This window comes from Sciurus carolinensis, chromosome 1, assembly GCF_902686445.1.
Source record: "Sciurus carolinensis chromosome 1, mSciCar1.2, whole genome shotgun sequence".
In the NCBI taxonomy this organism is placed as follows: Eukaryota; Metazoa; Chordata; class Mammalia; order Rodentia; family Sciuridae; genus Sciurus; species Sciurus carolinensis.
The window spans coordinates 200,319,752-200,337,272 of NC_062213.1; the positions used below are offsets into that span (position 1 = coordinate 200,319,752).

Sequence of the window (17,521 nt, forward strand, 5' to 3'; positions counted from 1 at the left end):
CCAGAGGTCCTTGGAGCTTTCAAATACCTGTCCTCACGTCCTGGGACACAGTGTCCCGGAGAGCAGTGAGCATCGAGTTTTCTTTGCAGAGCCAGAAATCACATGCTTGTTCTGAGGAGCGGGGGGTGGGGGCAGGGCTGTGGCTTCCTAGGGAACTGGCACCTGGCGGGGCGGCATGTTGAGCTTGGCAGAGAACAAGGAGGAAATCCACACACACCCTTCCTGTGCCCTGGTGAGCCCGGGTGGTTCCTAGTCAAACACTGCCCTGCTGCGCCCGTGAGCTGAGTTGGTCCAGCTGCTCCTGCGGGGTGCTCCCTGCACCTCCCAGTCTCCCCCACTTAGGAGGCGCGCATGCTTTAGAGGCTATGCCTGGCTTTGGGAAGTGTAGCCCTTTCTGCTGTAAGCTCGGGGATTTGACATTTTGTGCCAACTGTGGAGGTCGAGGGCAGTGGTGGCGTGTGACTGGATGGGCTACGGGGGCACGTCTGGGTAAATCTACTCTTTGCCTAGTCCACACTGGGCTCAGGGCTCGAGGCAGCTGGGGAAACAGAAGCAGGCTCTCGGCTCACTGTAAGCTCATGGCCACCGACTTCGGAAGCCACTGAGGCAGCCTGCGCTCTTCCAGGCCTCCTCAGCTGTTGGATCTCCTCTCTCCCCAAGTCTCCGTCACCTCCTGCCCTTGACCAGCTCATCTGCCACTTCTCCTTCATGGCCTCCCCCTCTTGTTCCCCCCACCCTTTTTTTAGAGATGGTGTCCCCCCTATTGCCCAGGCTGGCCTCAAACTCCTACACTCCCGGGATCCTCCTGCCTCAGCCTCTGGGACGGGGGGGTGCACTACTGCACCTGCCGAGCCATTCTTCCCTCTTGAGGTACCCAGCGCTCCTCTCCTTCCATGCATGGCCAGATTCCTTCAAAGAGTTGTCAATATTTGGTGTTGCCAATTTCTCTCCTTCCATTCTTCTCTTGGACCTCCTCCCACCCAGATTTCAGCCCCACCACTCCATCAAAACTGCTCTTAAGAAGGTTTCCAGTGGCGCCAACGGGGCAAATCCATTCCGAACTGTGGTCCTCCTCTGGCTGGTTTGTCAGCAGTGCCTGAGTTCATCTTTGACACCTTTCTGGGCCTGCATGACACCCCCCTAAGCCACTCCTGTCTCTGGATAGTCCTGCTTACCCTCCCTTTTATCTGTTTAACTCTAAACGACAACATCCACCCTGGGGGCCCAGCCCAGCAGCGTTGGGGTGGCAGGGTGAGCCACAGTCGCAGAGCTGCTGGAAGGCGGACTGTGCTGCTCACTCCCAGAGGCGGGAACCGGTCCAGGCGTGGGGTCTGCCCAGCTGATGCCTTTCCCTGGATGGAAGGCAGAGGCTGCGTTTTATTGGGACTACTTGGGATCTGCCATGCTTGGAATCTGCCACTGATGAAGATTCTAGACTCTATGGAACACCAGGAAACAAGAAGAAAGCAAACGAGTCTGGGAAGTCAACAACGCATTTTATTCCACAGGAAGAAGAGACGACTCTGATATGGGAACCAGATTACAGATCTGTACACACTGGTGGCCAAGTGTTTACACAGTGAGGAACAGATCTTCTGTTTTCAGGAGTGCACCAAGCAGCTACTACAATCTTCTGAGGCACAGGTGACACTTGAGAATGAAGTGGCCCTGGAGCCTTCTCGACACTGAGGTGGGCACCCACCAGGCGCAGCACAGTCTGGGGCTGGGGTCGCTGGCCAGCTTGCCTTCCAACCGCACTGGTTCAAGGAACTGGGATGGCTTTTGGTCTCCTTATCCAATGTCCCCTTAGTCATTCCATCAATTTTACTTTCCTCAAAGAGGAACTATGTATCTGAGGCAGCATTAAAATGGGTAGAAATTTCCTAACAAAGTCTCCGACACCACAGGCTATTTAAATATCCATTTACGAAGAAATAGGGTTTAAGGAGCCAGGTCAGGACCCACTTCTTCCACAGTTTGGATTCTGTCTCAACAAGCTAGGAAGCATGGCGGTACCCCTGCCATCGTGCCCAGCCTGGGCACGAGGCTGCTGGGACGGGAGAGCTGGGGAGCGTGGAGTTGGCCTCTTGCCTGGAGTCCTGCTCCCTTTGGCCTCTGGAGCCCCCTCTACGCCTGCCCCTCCTAAGGCACGGACGTCCGGGAGGAGCTGTGTCTCGGAGGAGAAGGACAACTGCTGAGCGCTGCTAAGTCAAACAGCAGCCAGGATGGCTCCCCATATCCAAGCACCAGCCCCGGGCAGCCCTCGGCGGGCTCCCTGGGACTGCTGGGCCCACAGGGGACTCCATGGTAATGCCTGCTCCTCCATCCAGTGAGGACATCTCAAGTGACTGTCCCAGCAAATGACAGAAGGCTCACTGATGCACAGAATCAACCCTTCTGAGAATTTCATGTGGAGAGAGTGATCTCAGGCAGTGGGTGACTGATGGCCTCAAACCAGGCGTGTTGGGGGCAGGAACAGAGGCTAGTGAAGAAGGCCGGGAGCTGACACTTGGCCCTTCTGCTGCGGGTCTTGTGAGCACTATACTGCATGATGGCCACCCAGAGAGCCACAAACCAACTGACCCCAGACCACTCAACCTGTAAAAGCCCAGATAGTTATGCGACCCCCCGGTTTGCAGCCCCACGAGGACTATCCAACCTTGGAGTTCAAGACCAGCTGCTCCTGGGAAACACTACCCAGGTGCTGAGTGCCCTTCCTCCTGTCTGAACAGACCCACGTGTGGGGTGGGAGGGGAGGCAAAGGAAGCGGGGGAGAGGCTGGCTTCATCTGTGTCTTGAGGAGTGGGCTGTGAGCTTTGAACACCCAAGCCTCCTACACATCTGCTGAGCCTCTGCGCCAGCCCAGCTCTCGGCTACGTGACAAAGTCGAAGAAACTGATTAGCTTTACTAAAATAAAAAATCTAAAGTCACAGGAGAGTCCTTCCTTGTAGAGTGAGGCCTTTCCCTTTTTCCTTACAGAAACCGAGAGCCAGGAAGAGCCCACACGGGGACCAGGCGGGGGTTCAAACCAAGGGCAGGACACGCCCCGGCCAGTCCTCTCAACGCTCGCATCTCACTCTCTTCCCTAAAACCCTCTTCTCCTTCCTCCCCATCCTGGAGTCACCATCCAGGTCCCCCGGGGCTGTGATGCGGCCTTCTTATCCGCAGAGCCTACGGATATTTCGAACTTCTCTAAAAACAGCGAGAAGAACTTAAGAGTGCGATGTGCGTGTGTGCGTGGCAACCGAGGACAGCGTCACCTCCTGGTGGGCGACCGGGCAGGGAAAACTAAGGGGACAGATCAGAACATCATGGGGACGCCTAAGCAGCCTCTGCGGAACAGTGTGACGACAGAGATGGGCCACCGGGAGCTCTCCGTGGCCTTCTCTGCTCGCGGCTCCCTCTGGGGCAGCCGGACACTGCCAAGGCCTCACTCCTAATGCTCAGGCCTCACTGCGACTCGCTCGCCGCCTGTGCAGAGCTCAGACATGACACTCCTCGGGGTCAAGAAAGCCTTTCTCCAGAGAGCGCCTGGGTGAGGTGTGGAGAAGAGTGCGAGAGAAGAGCCTGTGCATTTGTTACGTGACAGGTGACAGACCTTCAGGCACGCACAGCCCTGCTCGGAAGCTCCTGTGTATTTACAGACACAGTTGTACATATATACATGTTAACAAGATATAGGGCAATTTAAAAATTAGATTCACCTCAGTACTTGTTTTTTTAACGTTATTCAATCGATACCTTTTAAAAATTACTTCCCCATAATCTCAAGTAACTCCCCGCCCACAAACTAATACGGCTTCCATTTGTATCTCTCCCACGAGGGCTTCCTTTCCCTTGTTCCTCGATATCTTCCCCCAGACCTTCTTCTGGTTCCTCTCTGATCTGAGCCGAGGACACAGGCATCCGTCCTCCAGGTGGCCAGGTCTGTGTCTGGGAGCGTCCCTCCAGCAGCTGGGGCCTCTCAGGAGTCCAGCTCCAACTGCTCCTGGTTTTCACTGAGTCTTAACATAAGCTGCTGTTCATAGTAAAGACTCTTTGCATAGTTTATTTCTTGTGATAACTTGACAGCAAGGACCTCAGACTTCACATGGACCTACGAGGAGAAAAGAGTGAGCGCCGCGTCCTCAAGGTGGGATAACCAAACACAAGCAGAGGCCTGGGCAAGGCAGATCCACAGGCAGCAGACAGAATAATACCGAGACACTCTGAGGAAAAGCAGAATCCCAAGGGCCCCTCCTAGTCGATTCTGACTTAAAAATCTGGGTGGGTCCCTAGGACCTGCATTTCTAATGTATTCCCCAGGTGACCACGGCCAACCCAAAATCATCCACTTGATTTGGGAGCTCCTGACTGAGGCCAGTTTCCATTCTGAGGAGTGAGGATTTGCTGTATCAGGATCATGAACAGCGACAAAGGGATTCAAGTGGTGGCTGGAAAATGGAATTTTCTAGCCTGCAATGCTGCCTGCTTACCTGCCTTCAAAGGGGAACATGGCAGGCTGCAGGTCCCCACCTATGGGAGGAACTTAGAAAACTCACACTTCGGGGTGACTAACTCTCTGAATCAGCCAGGCTGAACTAAGCAGTGACTCCTGGAAAACTTCACAGCCAACACAGACCCAAGTGCATTCCTGAGCAGGGGAAGGTCAGCGGGCCTGTGGAGAGCGCCCAACAAGGCCACTGCTATTTCTGATCTGCAGAGAGACCAGAGATAAGCAGGCCGTTCTGAATAAGGCACCTTTCCTGATGCAGGCTGGAGAGCACTGCCCACCAGGTGAGCCAGGCAGGACTAACACCTGGGTGTCAGACAAGCTGCCAGGTCGGACCACAGCTACGGAAGGGCGGGCCTCCTCACCTGTCAGCTCCACAGTCCCCTGAGCCCATGCTGCACAGCGGGGGGCTCTGTGGCCCAGACCCTGGAGTGGGGCCGGCTGGGTCTAAGCCCAGACTTCCTTAGGAGTCAGCCGAGTGGCCTGAGGAGTCTGCCCTGATCCCTGACTCAGCAGCACAGTGGGGCTGGTGGCAGTCACAGAGAATGACCTTCGTGAAGGGCTCAGTGTGCAGCCTGGCGAGCGGTGCCTTCCGAGGGCTGGTTCCCAGGGGAGCTTCACCACTCAAATGTCCTGCCAGGGCAAGACCCCCTGCCCTCCAGAGGTGAAGTGTGCCCTTTGTCTACAAAGATCTACCGAGCCGGCCAGGGACCGCCCCTCTCTTATCAGAGACAGCACAGGGTGAGCGCTCCCTTACGGTCGGCGCCCTGAAGATGAAGCGTCGCGTCCTGTTAGTTCCTCCTCACAGAGAACCAGGGCAAGCGCTGCTACCGCTGGTGTCGATGGCGGACGAGGCGCAAATGCCCAGTAACGTGTCCAGGGCCACTGTGAAGCTGCAGGGCAGCACCCAGTGCAGACTCACCCTCCCAGACAAGTCCCTGTAGGAATCGGCGGCAGAGGGCTGCCACCTCTGGACCCTGAGCTTGCCTATCCCAGTGCCAGGGGGCGGCTGGGGACTCACCATCGGCTTCTGGTGGGACGGGCCTGGGATGGACACCCCGCTGCTGGTGCTGGCCGCTTTCTTGGTCACCTGCACGTACACCTTGCCGTGGTCCTTGGAGACGAGGCAGTGGTAGAGGTCGTCGTATTTGACCTCGAGGAAAATGGCCTCTCGGTCAACGTAGTCTCCGCTCTTGAGGAAGTAGACGGCTTTGGAGGAGATGAGCACGCAGTAGCTGTCGATGTTCTCCACGGCTATGAAGCTGCAGGGAGACGGGACGGGTCAGCTTCCCCGCAGGGCATGCCGGGCCCGGCTGCGCCTGGGGGCTGAGCCACGTTAAGTGGGTAGAGCCTGCCCAGGGCTCTCGTCTGAGGGCCTGACTGAACCAGGCCTCCTCACTCACCACCTTGGCCAGGTGGCTCTGCTGCGCTCCACCTGTGTCTCCTCATTTATAAACCAGGAATCAGAGGGATCCTGGCCTCGGGGGCTGCTGTTGGGCCCTGTAGCTCCCTTCTGCAAGTGCTGGGTAAACGTTAGCCAGCAATGGTGACCCTGAGTTCCACCAACGGAAACATCCAGGTCCAGGAATGGGATCTGTGGGGTGTTACTCGGTGGGTGTCTTTGGAGAGCTTAAGGCTTAGAGGAAACTACAGTTTTGTGTTGGACAGAAGGAAGACAAAGTGCTTTTAAACGTGAAACTGAAGGAGCAGCTGGGTGTTCCTGAATAGCATGCAGGCGGCCACAGGAGATGCGGTGGGGTGACAGTGCCCATGGGGAGAAGCAGAATAAACAGGTTTCCAAACCGCGCGACGCCAGAGGACGGCAGGATGCAGTGGGGTCTGCACGCCCACGTGCACCTTCCCGTCACCCGGGCTTGCTCAGTACTTCCAGGGACCCGGAACTCTGAGCGCCACGTCCAGCAAACATCAAGTTAGAAAGTGCTTTCTTGGGTAAAACTGCAATCTCCATTTCCAAAACTTAGGGTCATTCCTTTGAAGACTTTAGGGACACTCAGAAAAACCCGACCATTAAAACAGAAGGAAAGGGGACAGCCACCTGACTTCTCCACTGCAGCCTCTCGCTCAGCTACGGAATGAAGACTGGTGAGCTCTGGGAACAGCCGCCTGGCAGCGCCCCCGCATCCTGTGCTGGCCTTTCACAATGGGGATGGACGTCAACGGACAGCGAGGGAGACGGGTGGCGGCAGGAATGCTAAGAGCTGACTGGCTGGTGAGCACCCGTCTCCTAACTGCTGGCTCCGAGCAGAGGCTCCACCTGGAGCAAACGCCTCTGAGGGAGGCGGAAGTCTGTCAGGTGGGAGGCCAGGCTGCTGGTGGCATGGTGGCTTTCCTGCTGGGTACCGGCCCCTCCATGAGGCCACTAACCTCCCTACTCCTGACCCCGCTAACCTCCCCAGTTGCTCGAAGCCTCCCCCAGAGGCTCCGGCCCTGCCCCATTTGAACGCTTCGCTGCTTGACCTCCCAGAGGCTGCCACACAGATTGGTTCCTTGGGTTTCCTGGGGAGCCCTGGGCTCTTGGGCTAAGCTCAAAGTCCGTGCGTGGGGTCCACATCTTATACCCCTCGCCATGAAGGCTCAGTAAGTAGCCACCTTGTTCAGCTGTCATTTAATTACAGCTCCCATGACAAAAATTGGGGTTTGTTGTTCTAACTGGTTGGCAATGCCAAGAATGCAGACTTGTAAAGTCTCGATGCCAAAATTAGAAACGCCCGCAGCCCCCAGCGCTCAGGCCGCTCGGCAGACTTCCTCACGCCCCGCCTGACAGGGTCGCAGGGCTGCAGCATCACGGATGCGAGCTGAATGGAATCTGAATGGAAGACGGGCGCAGAGGCAGAAGGAAAGACACAGAAGAAACATGCCCTGTGAGAGAGAAGCATCATGGCCCAGCTGGAACTCAAGGGGGAAACCAGCTGAAAGTCCAAAGACTGCGAAGCTGCCGCTGCAGGTGGGGCGACGCAGCACAGGACAGCCACGTCCACCCAGTGTGGCCTGGCCATGGTTGGCGTCCGCCCCAGGAAGTCGCCCTAAGGCCTGAGCTGAGATTCCCTTCTGTAATGCTGCCATGGCCAGTCCTTGGCGGGCCAGGAAAGTTCTGGAGGAAGAGGGGCTCTGAACTGGGAGCCCTCCTGGAAGGTAGAGGGTAAGTGAAGAAATGGGCTGAGCGGAGGGAAGCCCCACGGGCTGGGGACTCTGACCAGGCTGCCCACTTTTGGTGGCTCACTTTTTCCATCTCTGAGGGGAGATGCCAGAGCCAGGTGGTTTCCTCCCCAAAGTCAAAATGAAGGTGCAAAGAGTTGGTGGCTATAGAAAGGCGGGTGGAGGGCGGCAGCTCTGTAAATCTCTTGAGGTCTCTTTGGCCAAATCCAGGGTCCCACTCACACTCTGGAGCTGCTGCTGATAATCCCGGACTTTGGACATTTGCATAAAATGTTATAAAGTTTTCAAATCGAAAGCAGAACCAAGGGCATGACTGAGAGAATAAAGGGAGCTGGGCAAAGACCGCGAGATGGACAGCCACCAGCACCCTCTACCGCACCCTGTGGCCTCCCTGCCTCCCTGCCTCCCACAGCTGACGGCCAAGGCTTGTGTTCCACCAGCATCACTGTTACCACTAACTCTTTTTCCACAGTCCGGAAACACATCAAAAGCTCATTCCAACCGTGCTCGACCAGGCCCCTCATTTGAGGGACACTGATCCCAAACTTTTCACCCTGTGAGAGAAGCCTCAGCTCGGGAGGCCTAGGCGGCCAAGCAAAGGCAGAGCTCCCCAGCTCCTTCCTGTCCCCTTTCTCCTCACAGCTACCAACCGTGTGCCCTCCCTGTCCACCCACCACGGCTGTTCTCCGCGGGCAGCACGTGCTTCCCTTGTCACGCCAGCAGAGCATCAGTGGTCACCGCTGGACACTCTACTTTGGTGCCTGGATTCGGGCTTTCCACTCTTTACCCCTCAAACAGGCGTCACATAGCACTGCTGCTGACCCATGAACAAGTGACTGGGACACTTCATGGATGACACGGGAGGTAGACCAGCATGGCCCCAGTGGGTCCTGAGGACACACCTTCTGCCCTTTGATCTATTAACTCAGGGGTGGGGGTGACAAAGCATGGCCCCAAGCACAAAGCACCGGGAAGGCTTCCCCTTTAAGTGTGAAGATCAGACAGGTCACGGGTTCTGTCCACACAGCTTGGGCTGCTGTAACACTATCGTTCATTTCATGAAAAAATAGGATTTCTGTACGATTTTTAAACTTGGGTTAAAGGCTTTATTCTTAACTCTCCTTTAAGGATGACTCAATAAAGTTATGGGCTAGGAAGTCTCAGAAAATGGCACTGCAATGGCATCACGAGGGTGATGGAATTTGCCAGCACAGATCCAGAGTTGCCTAACTCTGGACGCCAGATGTACTGCAAGCAGCAGCAAAGAACTGTCTCAGAACTCCTGATTTAAGACTTAGCAAGGCATGAACTTGAATGCATGATCTGGGTCATCTGCCAATGCAAGGTTTAATTCAGTGGCATATCAAAGATTGTCCAGTTGCCCAAGTATCATTAGTTATTGACAGATTATTACCCAGTTTAGAAAATGGAAGCTGGAGCTAGGGATGTAGCTCAGTGGTAGAGCACTTGCCTGGCATATGCAGGGTCGTGGTTCCATCCCCAGCACTGCCAAAAAAGAAAAAAGAAAAAGAAAAAGAAAGACAATGGAAGCTATGCATTTTACTGCATTCTTCAAAAGGACTAGTTTTTTGCTTGTCTTATGTGCTACCCAAATGGTTTAAATTTATAATTGAATGATATTAGAAACAGTATCATGGCCTAGGCTAAAAAGTTCTGATTCTATCTCTGTAAAGTTTATCAAAAAGAAAAGCTGAGATTTAAAAATTTCCATCAACAGTGTATTCCAAAGTGGGTAAAAAAGGAGACTTTTACTATTTTTTTGTAGGTCTGGAGAGTGAACCCAGGGCCTCATGCATGCTAAGCAAACACTCTGACATGAGCTAAATCCTCGCTCCTACAACTCCCTTTTAAAATTTTTAATTTTTTTTTTTTTTTTTTTTGGGTGCTGGGGATTGAACCCAGGGCCTTGTGCTTACAAGACAAGCACTGTACTGACTGAGCTATCTCCCCAGCCCCTAAAATTTTTAATTCTGAGAATTTTAATTCTCTCTAAGTTGCCCAGACTGGCCTCAAATTTGTGATCCTCCTGCCTCAGTCTTCTGAGTAGTTGGGATTACGGGCGTGCCCACTATGTCCCATAAGACTTTTACTCTTGACTATCTGGCTGGTAGGTTGAGAGGCTATTTTTATTTTCTTTTTTTAAAAATACTTTCCTTATTAAAAACCTGATTAAAGTGTCACATTCTACATAACTGGTAATACAATCCAAGGATCACACTCCAGAAAACAGTAGTTTAGAGCAGCTTCTCGAGTCACGGGCTGCTCAGGAGCATCTTCTTGAAAAGCAAAAGCCACCGTGTGCCTACAAGCAGGTGTGCACCCTTGTCTAAGGGGAAACAGTAGAAGAAAAACAGGCACCATTTTATTCCAAAATGACAGTGAGGCTTCTGACTACAAATAAGCATTGGTTAGAAAGCACATTTAATTTAATCTTACGGGGCAACTTCTACTTTAACAACATCTTAACTGAGGACCTTTAACTGAAAAAAGGGAAAAAAAAAAGATGGGGGGAAGGTAATGTGAGCCTGAAACATGTCAGAGAAACACCTGGTTAACGGACCGAAGCCTCAGACGGAGCCCTTACGTCCTACGTCAGCAACTATCTTCTTGATGCTAATTAATTAAATGGAATGTAAAAACTAAATGCGACGTGATCTAGGAGAACAAAGTAGAAGCTGCCCTGCTCCGGGAACCTGGGGTTTCACTCCATCCGGAAGTAATTACACAGTATTTTCCAGAAGTGAAACAGTGAGTCTAACTGGAAAAAATGTGGAAACATTTAGTTAGAACAGTAGAGCATGGTATTAAAGACCCTTTTAAGGGGTTAACTCTGAAGGGAAATATGCAAATAATTAGGTCTCGAAATGTGTTTTTAATTACAAATCTAGGATGAAAGTCAGAGGTGCAGCTCGGTGCCTGCGTTTTCTTGAGCCCTTTCCTTGCAAAGGGATGCCGCGGGGCTCACACAGACCAGGCTGCAGCTGAAGGTGCTTGGGGACTCCTCCTGTGTACCCAGGAAGACCACGGTCACCAGCCTCTCTCAGCATGCGCTGGCCAGACTTAGCCACAACTCGGGTGGAGGCACATGGTTTTCATCGTTAAAGTCAAAATGCATTCATGCCAAATATCTGCTCCTAGTTCATATGAATTTCAAGGGTTTTGTGAAATCTCCCTTCCTGAATTGACTCTGGCTTCCGGCCTCTGGTCCTCACTGGCTCCTCCGGGGACAGCCCTGCGTGGCTGCTCTGCGTAGGCTCACCCTCAGTATAATATATAATAACCTTTGACCAAAAAAAAAAAAAAAAAAAAAAAAAATCCCCAAAGATTGAAAAGTGGACATGAGTTAATAGATATGCTAAATCAGATACCCAGCTGCATTTATTCAGTGACTATTCTAAGACAGGCCCTGTTATAGATGTTGGATTCTCCCGTGAATGAACAGATGGAGATTCCAACGCTCAAGGGGTTGCCATGCTAGTAGACTCTGCACCATGATGGGAAATGACCATCTGGGCCCTCAATTCAGAAACCCCAAGTTTTGTCCACAAAGTGGTGTAAATTCTCCAGCCAAGGAAGGCAGGTATACAAAGTCCTTTCTGGAGTGAAACGGCAAGGGGACCTGGCATCGGAGTGATGACAGGCTAAGGCTGAGTGAACAGCAGAGCCTATTCATGACAGGCCACAGGCTGAGTTGTGTCCCACCCCCAGTTCCTATGTCGCCGTCTTACCCACCCCCCACAAGAGGACAATTTGGAATGAGGAAGTAATTAAGGTCAAATGAAGTCACGAGGTTAGGGCCTTGACCTGACAGGATCCGTGTTCTTATAAGAGGCCAGAGAGGTCCTTTCTCTGCCCTCTGCCATCTGTCTGCAAGCTACCAAGAGCCTTCACTAGGAACAGAACTGCCAGGCACGTGGATCTCACCTTCCAGTCACTCGTCTGTGGTATTTTGTTGTGACACCCGAGCGGCTGACAGAAGGAACATGCCCTGCATTATCAAGAGGAGTTCTCGTATTGGGGGTGTGGTGTGGTGACATGCCATCCCATCCAGCAGACAAAGGGATCCTGCATTTGATTCTTACATCCCCATTCAAACACTCGTACAGAGTGTGAGATGAGCTCTCCCAAATGCTGTATCTAGCAATGACACATAAGACTGCTCCTGGCATGGCCTCCACAGGGCTCCACCATGCTCAGGACACCTCCTGGCTAGCCTCACCTTCCAGAATGCAAATGAGCACCACAGAAACTAAACTAGCACTCTGTGACTTACCAGACAGAATGCCTCTCTCTGGGCTGGTGATTCTGACACCTAGTCAAATCACAGAGCGCTTCATGCTAAGGGTGTGCAGAACATCCTAAAATAGTGACACATTTAATTCTAGCACACCAGCTAGGAATGAGGTCACTAACTGAAAATGTGACAAGGTCCCACGCATATAAGGTCCATATTTCAAGAGCAGTAAAGTGACCTTACAAAAACCTGCATTTCCAAGAATATCTAACTACTAGTTTTGTTTTTGTTTTTTTTTTTTTTAACTATTCGTGTATGGTTTGTTTTGCCATCGTACAGAAAATAATAGGACATCAGAGTTTAGGAAAATTTTATAAGGGAAAAAAGGCCCTTAAAATTGAGGGCCTTTCACCCCTTTCTTCTTAGGACTGCCTGGACAGAGACGGCTGTTTAAGACAGAAGAGCAAGTCGTGGCTACAGAACGGAGTTTGAGAAGCGCTCCTTCCCGTGAAGGCTGTTCATGCGCACTCACGTTTAGGCCCATAAACGGCTGGGCCAAGGAATCACATGACCAGCTCTGAGGTCTGAGCATCAGAACGGGGCTGGGTCACAGCAAAATTGCTCCCACTCAGACAGAAGAGGTGACTTGGTGGCCCCACAGGGTTGTTCCCCAGGCTCCCACTTACAACTCGTCTTGGATGTTGTCTGTTAGCTTGAAGAGCTGCTCCTGTCCTTCTGCCTGGCTCTCAGAATAGCGGGGAAGCAGCCCCTGGGGTCCTGTGCAGCAACGTGGTTTCCGAACCCTCTGTGCTTGGGTCCTGGGGGTAAATGGACAGGAAGAAAAGCAGTTAAGAATTAGGTCAAGGGGCTGGGGCTGGGGCTGAGTGGTAGAACGCTTGCCTAGCATGTGTGAGGCACTGAGTTCCACCCTGAGCACCACATAAAAACGAAATAAATAAAAGAGCATCTACAACTAAAAAATATTAAAAAAAAAAAAAAAAAAAAAAAGAATCAGGCCAAAATGGTTTCCCTTCCCACCCGAGATGAAGGCACATTGTAGTCAACAAGCAGAATCAACTACCGTGAACCCTGAGCAAGCGACAAGGTAGCGGCCAGAGACGCCAATTCAAACCCGCCTGGAAACCCGGTCCAGCTGTGTGATCCTGGGCAAGCCAGTTAACTTCCCTAACCCTCCACTTCACTTGTCCCTGTGAAATGGGAGACAACCTGCCTCACAGGAAGGACCAGTGACGATTCCATAGCAACAATGCCCAACAAGCCCCGGCTGGATGGCCTGAGCTGTCCTATAGCAGAGGCTCTTAGAGTCACTACCGTCGGCCTCCATGGGGCCACACCTGCTTCTCTGGGACTCTTTGGGAGAGCCATGGTGGGCTTACAGAGGGACCCCGCCATGCTTCCAGGCTTCTTCTAGGATGAGCTCAGCCGCCTGGGGAAGGGGGAACACAGGTTCCTCCTCCCTCCTCAGGCCAGGTGGGATTCCACAGCCCTCCTCCACATCCACTCAGCTCCTGTTGCCCAGAGGAATCTGCTTCGCTATGGCTTTCAGGTCAGCTGCTGTTGTCTTTTTCCACAAACCACAGACAGGGTAATTGATAAATACTTTCTGGTGTTTTCCTAGAAACAGGAGTCCATATTTGTCTTGGAAAGGCCGTGCATACTTCAGATGACTGATAAGAGTGTACTGGGTCTGTCCCCAACCTTGTACTCGCTGTACTTTTTATTATTTGCTCCTGAAACCACTGAAGCAGAACATCCCTCTCTAGACAAACCTCCAGGAGACATCAGGCTCCACACTGAATCAGCACTTGGGAGCCACGTGCTGGCCGCAGTGTGGAGATGGATCAGCAAGCGAGTGCCCTGTGGGCAAATCCGGGTGGACAGCCGCAGGCCATGTGGAAGGCCGGCTGCAGCCCTCAGGTGCTCCCCAGCCCACCCCTCCGCTCGCCAGGCCGTGGTGTCTGAAGGGCAGCCCTACCTGGCGACGTGTGGTAGGGCCACCGGGGTAGCTGGCCAGGAGTTCACCCACAAGGTGTTTGAACCTCTTAGCTGCACTCTGCAGCAGGGAGGTAAAGGGACTGAGAGGAAGTTCAGTCACCTGAGTCACGGGACCCGGGGAGGAGCCCAGTTGGTTCACGCTCCCACGGTGGCTCACCTCCCTTGTGCCTTCAAGATTTAGGTAGTTGGTTCCCAACTACTGAATGGAAGTCGGAGGGCAGCGTAGAAGCCGCAGCTGGCACGCTGGAGAAGCGTGACAGGTGCTGCACCCTCCAGGTAACTAAGGGCAGGGGCAGGGCCTCCTCGTCCCTGCGGCCTGTTCTCATCCCCCTGCCTGGTCATTCCACACACTGCCTAGACAGGCTCGGGAACGGTTTCCCAGGGAAGTCCTACTGCTCTCTCACCCATGATGCTCCAGGAAGGTTTCTAGCCTACATGGCAGAAGCCCAAAGGCCCCCCCAAGAGCAATATGGCGGGGCGCCTCCCCATCCATTCAATGTAAGGTTTGGTTCCGACTCTTCTCACCACACACAGCCAATCTCCTGGGAGGCCCGTAGGCTCACTCCAATACCGGAAATCCTTCAGTATGTATCTGAAATCTATTCCTCCCTCTGCCGCATCTATCGGATGACCTCTGCATTTGTACAACTGCCTCAAAATTATTCTCTCTATTCCATCCTTGTCTCTTCTCCTCACCACAAGGAGAATGGCCCTTTAGAAATCACCGTTGGAGCAAGCCAGTCACCTGCTCAAAGCACTTGTGCTTCCCGTCTCACTTGGATGAGTACCCGGGGCTGTGCCCTGGCTCCCGGGTGGCCTGGGGAGGAAGCACTGGTCTCATTCACTGCTATTCTGGGGTCCAGAACAGTGCCTGGTGAATAAATGAGGGAACACATTTGTTGGGGAAGATCAAGGTCAGTTGTTGAGCTTGGAAGAAAAAGGAACGAGTAAACTTTGGTAGAATTTGGAAACTTGAGATTTTGAGCCTTGAAAGCCAACAGTAGACATTAAGGCACAATGTGAATGAGCTAGAGTCCATCTTCCTAACAGGTCCAGGGCATGTCTGTCCAGCCCACTGATGGAAGCAAAGGAAGGGGCCTGAAGGCCCAGCCACGAAATTGACACCTCTGTGGACCCGTGTCTTCTTCCACATAAGAGAAATTCTTTGGGTCAATGCCCAAGGCTGAGGGGATACATGCTGCCGTGTAGGGGAGACAGAGTCCTCCATCCCTGGGGTGGGAGCCGTGGAGGCCAGCGAAGTCAAGGAAAGGCAGCTTGTTTCTGCACCTGAGCCCTGGCCAGCTGAGAACGTAAGGGAACATGCCCCTGGCTGGCAGACCACCAGCGTGCTCACGTCCAGTCACTTCTGGGCCCCGTGGCCTCCACACACGCACCTCCTCTCCACTCCCAGGGCTGTCTTCCAGCCTGTGGTGACACACCCCCAACACGCCGAGAAGAAGCAGGCGGAGGGCTGCTCCTCACCTGGCTTCCCACCAGCCTGTGAGCTGCCTGCGGTCTCAAGGCCTTGCCTGTGAGCACTGAGCACCAACGGGCAGGGCGTGGGGTGCTGAGTGCCGCAGACGTCAGAAGCCACGGTGGCTTTCGAGGCTCATCTTCCCGCATCACAGAAGAACCGGAAAGGAAACAGTCTTTTGTCGTGGGCTGTCGACAGCAGGGTGAAGTGGGCATCTCCCACCAGGACAGCCACCTTTACTGTCAGTGCCTGAAAAGCTCGTTTTTCTTCTCCAAAATTCGACTAAAATTCCAATTTCTCAGTCCAAGTTGGTAGGTCATGGTGGGGGGAAGGGAGGGTGAAGCTTAAAGTCACCAAGTGTGGACAAACTGAGATCCAAACTTAACCAAAGAATTACAAAAACCTATCAGCTGGTGCTTCCGATCCTGGGAGCGAGCAGGGCCAGCGCTGGGGAGAATGTGCTTCACAATTACTTAGGAATCCAACTCACACCACGAATTCAAAAAGCCCTCAGAAGCTGGGATGACCTGTCCTTGTTCCCTGACTCAGGTGTGCAGCATGTCCACTTTCTAGGGAATGACGGTTTCTGAGTCACTTCACACATCTCCAGTGAGCCTCTGCCCCTGGAGCTAAAGGACTCCATTCCTCAGTTTTGAACCGGATGTTGGGGTGAAGCTCATGATTCTCCTCAGCTCCAGGCCCACTATCACTGGCCTTGACTCACTTGAAATAGTACAGTCCACATCTGGGAAACCAGCCTCGCCAGGACACAAACGCCATCGCTGACCACAGCTGGGCTGCGTGTGTGGCCTTCCGCGCCCAGGCCCCTGCTGTTCCTGCTCTGCCCCGACAGGCTGGCTCTGAAAAGAGCCTCTCACATTGCACGGTTTTGTTTCTTATGTAGTCTTTCTTCTTTTCTTTTTTTCTTTTTTGGTGCTGGAATTGAGCCCAGGGGTGCTTAACCAGAGCCACATCCCTGGCCCTTGTCATATTTTATTTTGAGACAGGGCCTCGATGCATTCCTGAGGCTGGCCCAGAACTTGCGATCCTCCCACTTCAGCCTCCTGAGTTGCTGGGACCACAGGTGTGCGCCACCGCACCTGACTTATGTAGTCTTATCAAGTTCCAAAGTACGCTTTGGTGGCACATTCTGGTCTTTGGCTTCCAATTGTTTGGGGCTTTTGTAAAAAAAACAAAAACAAAAAACAAAAAAAAACAACAAAAGCCTTTGTTGTCTTGCTAGGACTCTGCCACCCCTGTGTGCTGGTCACTCGCTATGCCTGCTTTACGGATATTCCACTGCTGAACATCCCCTGGTTCTGCCACGGTCTTGCTGGCACGCAAGTTATTCCAGGCTGTGCGTCTACAAGGGATGCCGCCAGGAACACTTCTGCACAGGTCTTCGAGGGGCACCTGCTGGACGCCAGGGTGTAAAACTCACCTAACGAGATCGCTGAAACCACTCAAGAGTCCCTCACCGTCTACATCCCTCCTGACATCACATGTTGACGAGGGGCATGCAGTCTAACACACAGCCAATGGCCACATGCGGCTATCGAGCACCTGGAATGTGGCAGTGTAACTACGGAACTGAATTTTAGAGTGAATTGAAGTCAGCTTCTACTGCAATCGCGTCTTGGGCAGTACTGGCCCAGGCTCAGACACCTTTGCTCTCTGAATGGCTACAACTCCTCATTCCATCTTCCTTCAACTTGAAGGATAATGGGGTCCAGTGAAGAGAACAGAGTGGCTGGGGATCCATTCGTGGCGCTGGCTCCCCACCCTGTCCCAGCCTGGCCTCCTTGCTGGCTTTGCTCCCTTCCTTGTGACCCACTTCACTGACACCACGAAGCCACTTGGGCAAAGTCTTGGTTCCACGACCCTCGGAGGACGATCTTCAGTGGAGGTGGAGATCCTGCGCACGCCTCGCGTCTGTGGACAGCGTCTCCTTGTAGCCAACGCTCAACCCAAAGCTGCCTGCACCAGCCTTTGTTAGCCGAAGGTCTGCGCTGTCTTTAATTGCTGCCAGCTGGGAGCTGTCGGCCATTTTAAGCCCTCAGCTGCTGCAGTTTATAAATTTCACAGCGTATAGAAAGAAGCAGTCCT

At 53.0% G+C, this 17,521-nt stretch overlaps 1 protein-coding gene across 8 annotated transcripts in view; it reads right to left on the reverse strand.

Moving 5' to 3' along the window:
* Nucleotides 1-1,481: 1,481 nt before the first annotated feature.
* Nucleotides 1,482-17,521, reverse strand: part of Vps13d (vacuolar protein sorting 13 homolog D) — a 243,477-nt gene continuing 227,437 nt past the window's right edge. For all 8 annotated transcript variants that reach the window (XM_047517550.1, XM_047517527.1, XM_047517519.1 and 5 more), the window contains 3 exons: nucleotides 12,612-12,743; nucleotides 5,515-5,755; nucleotides 1,482-4,097 (listed from right to left, as the gene is read on the reverse strand). In XM_047517550.1, coding sequence (XP_047373506.1) covers nucleotides 3,966-4,097; nucleotides 5,515-5,755; nucleotides 12,612-12,743 — 505 coding nt within the window. In that variant the 3' untranslated portion in view covers nucleotides 1,482-3,965. The remainder of the gene's footprint in view (nucleotides 4,098-5,514; nucleotides 5,756-12,611; nucleotides 12,744-17,521) is intronic.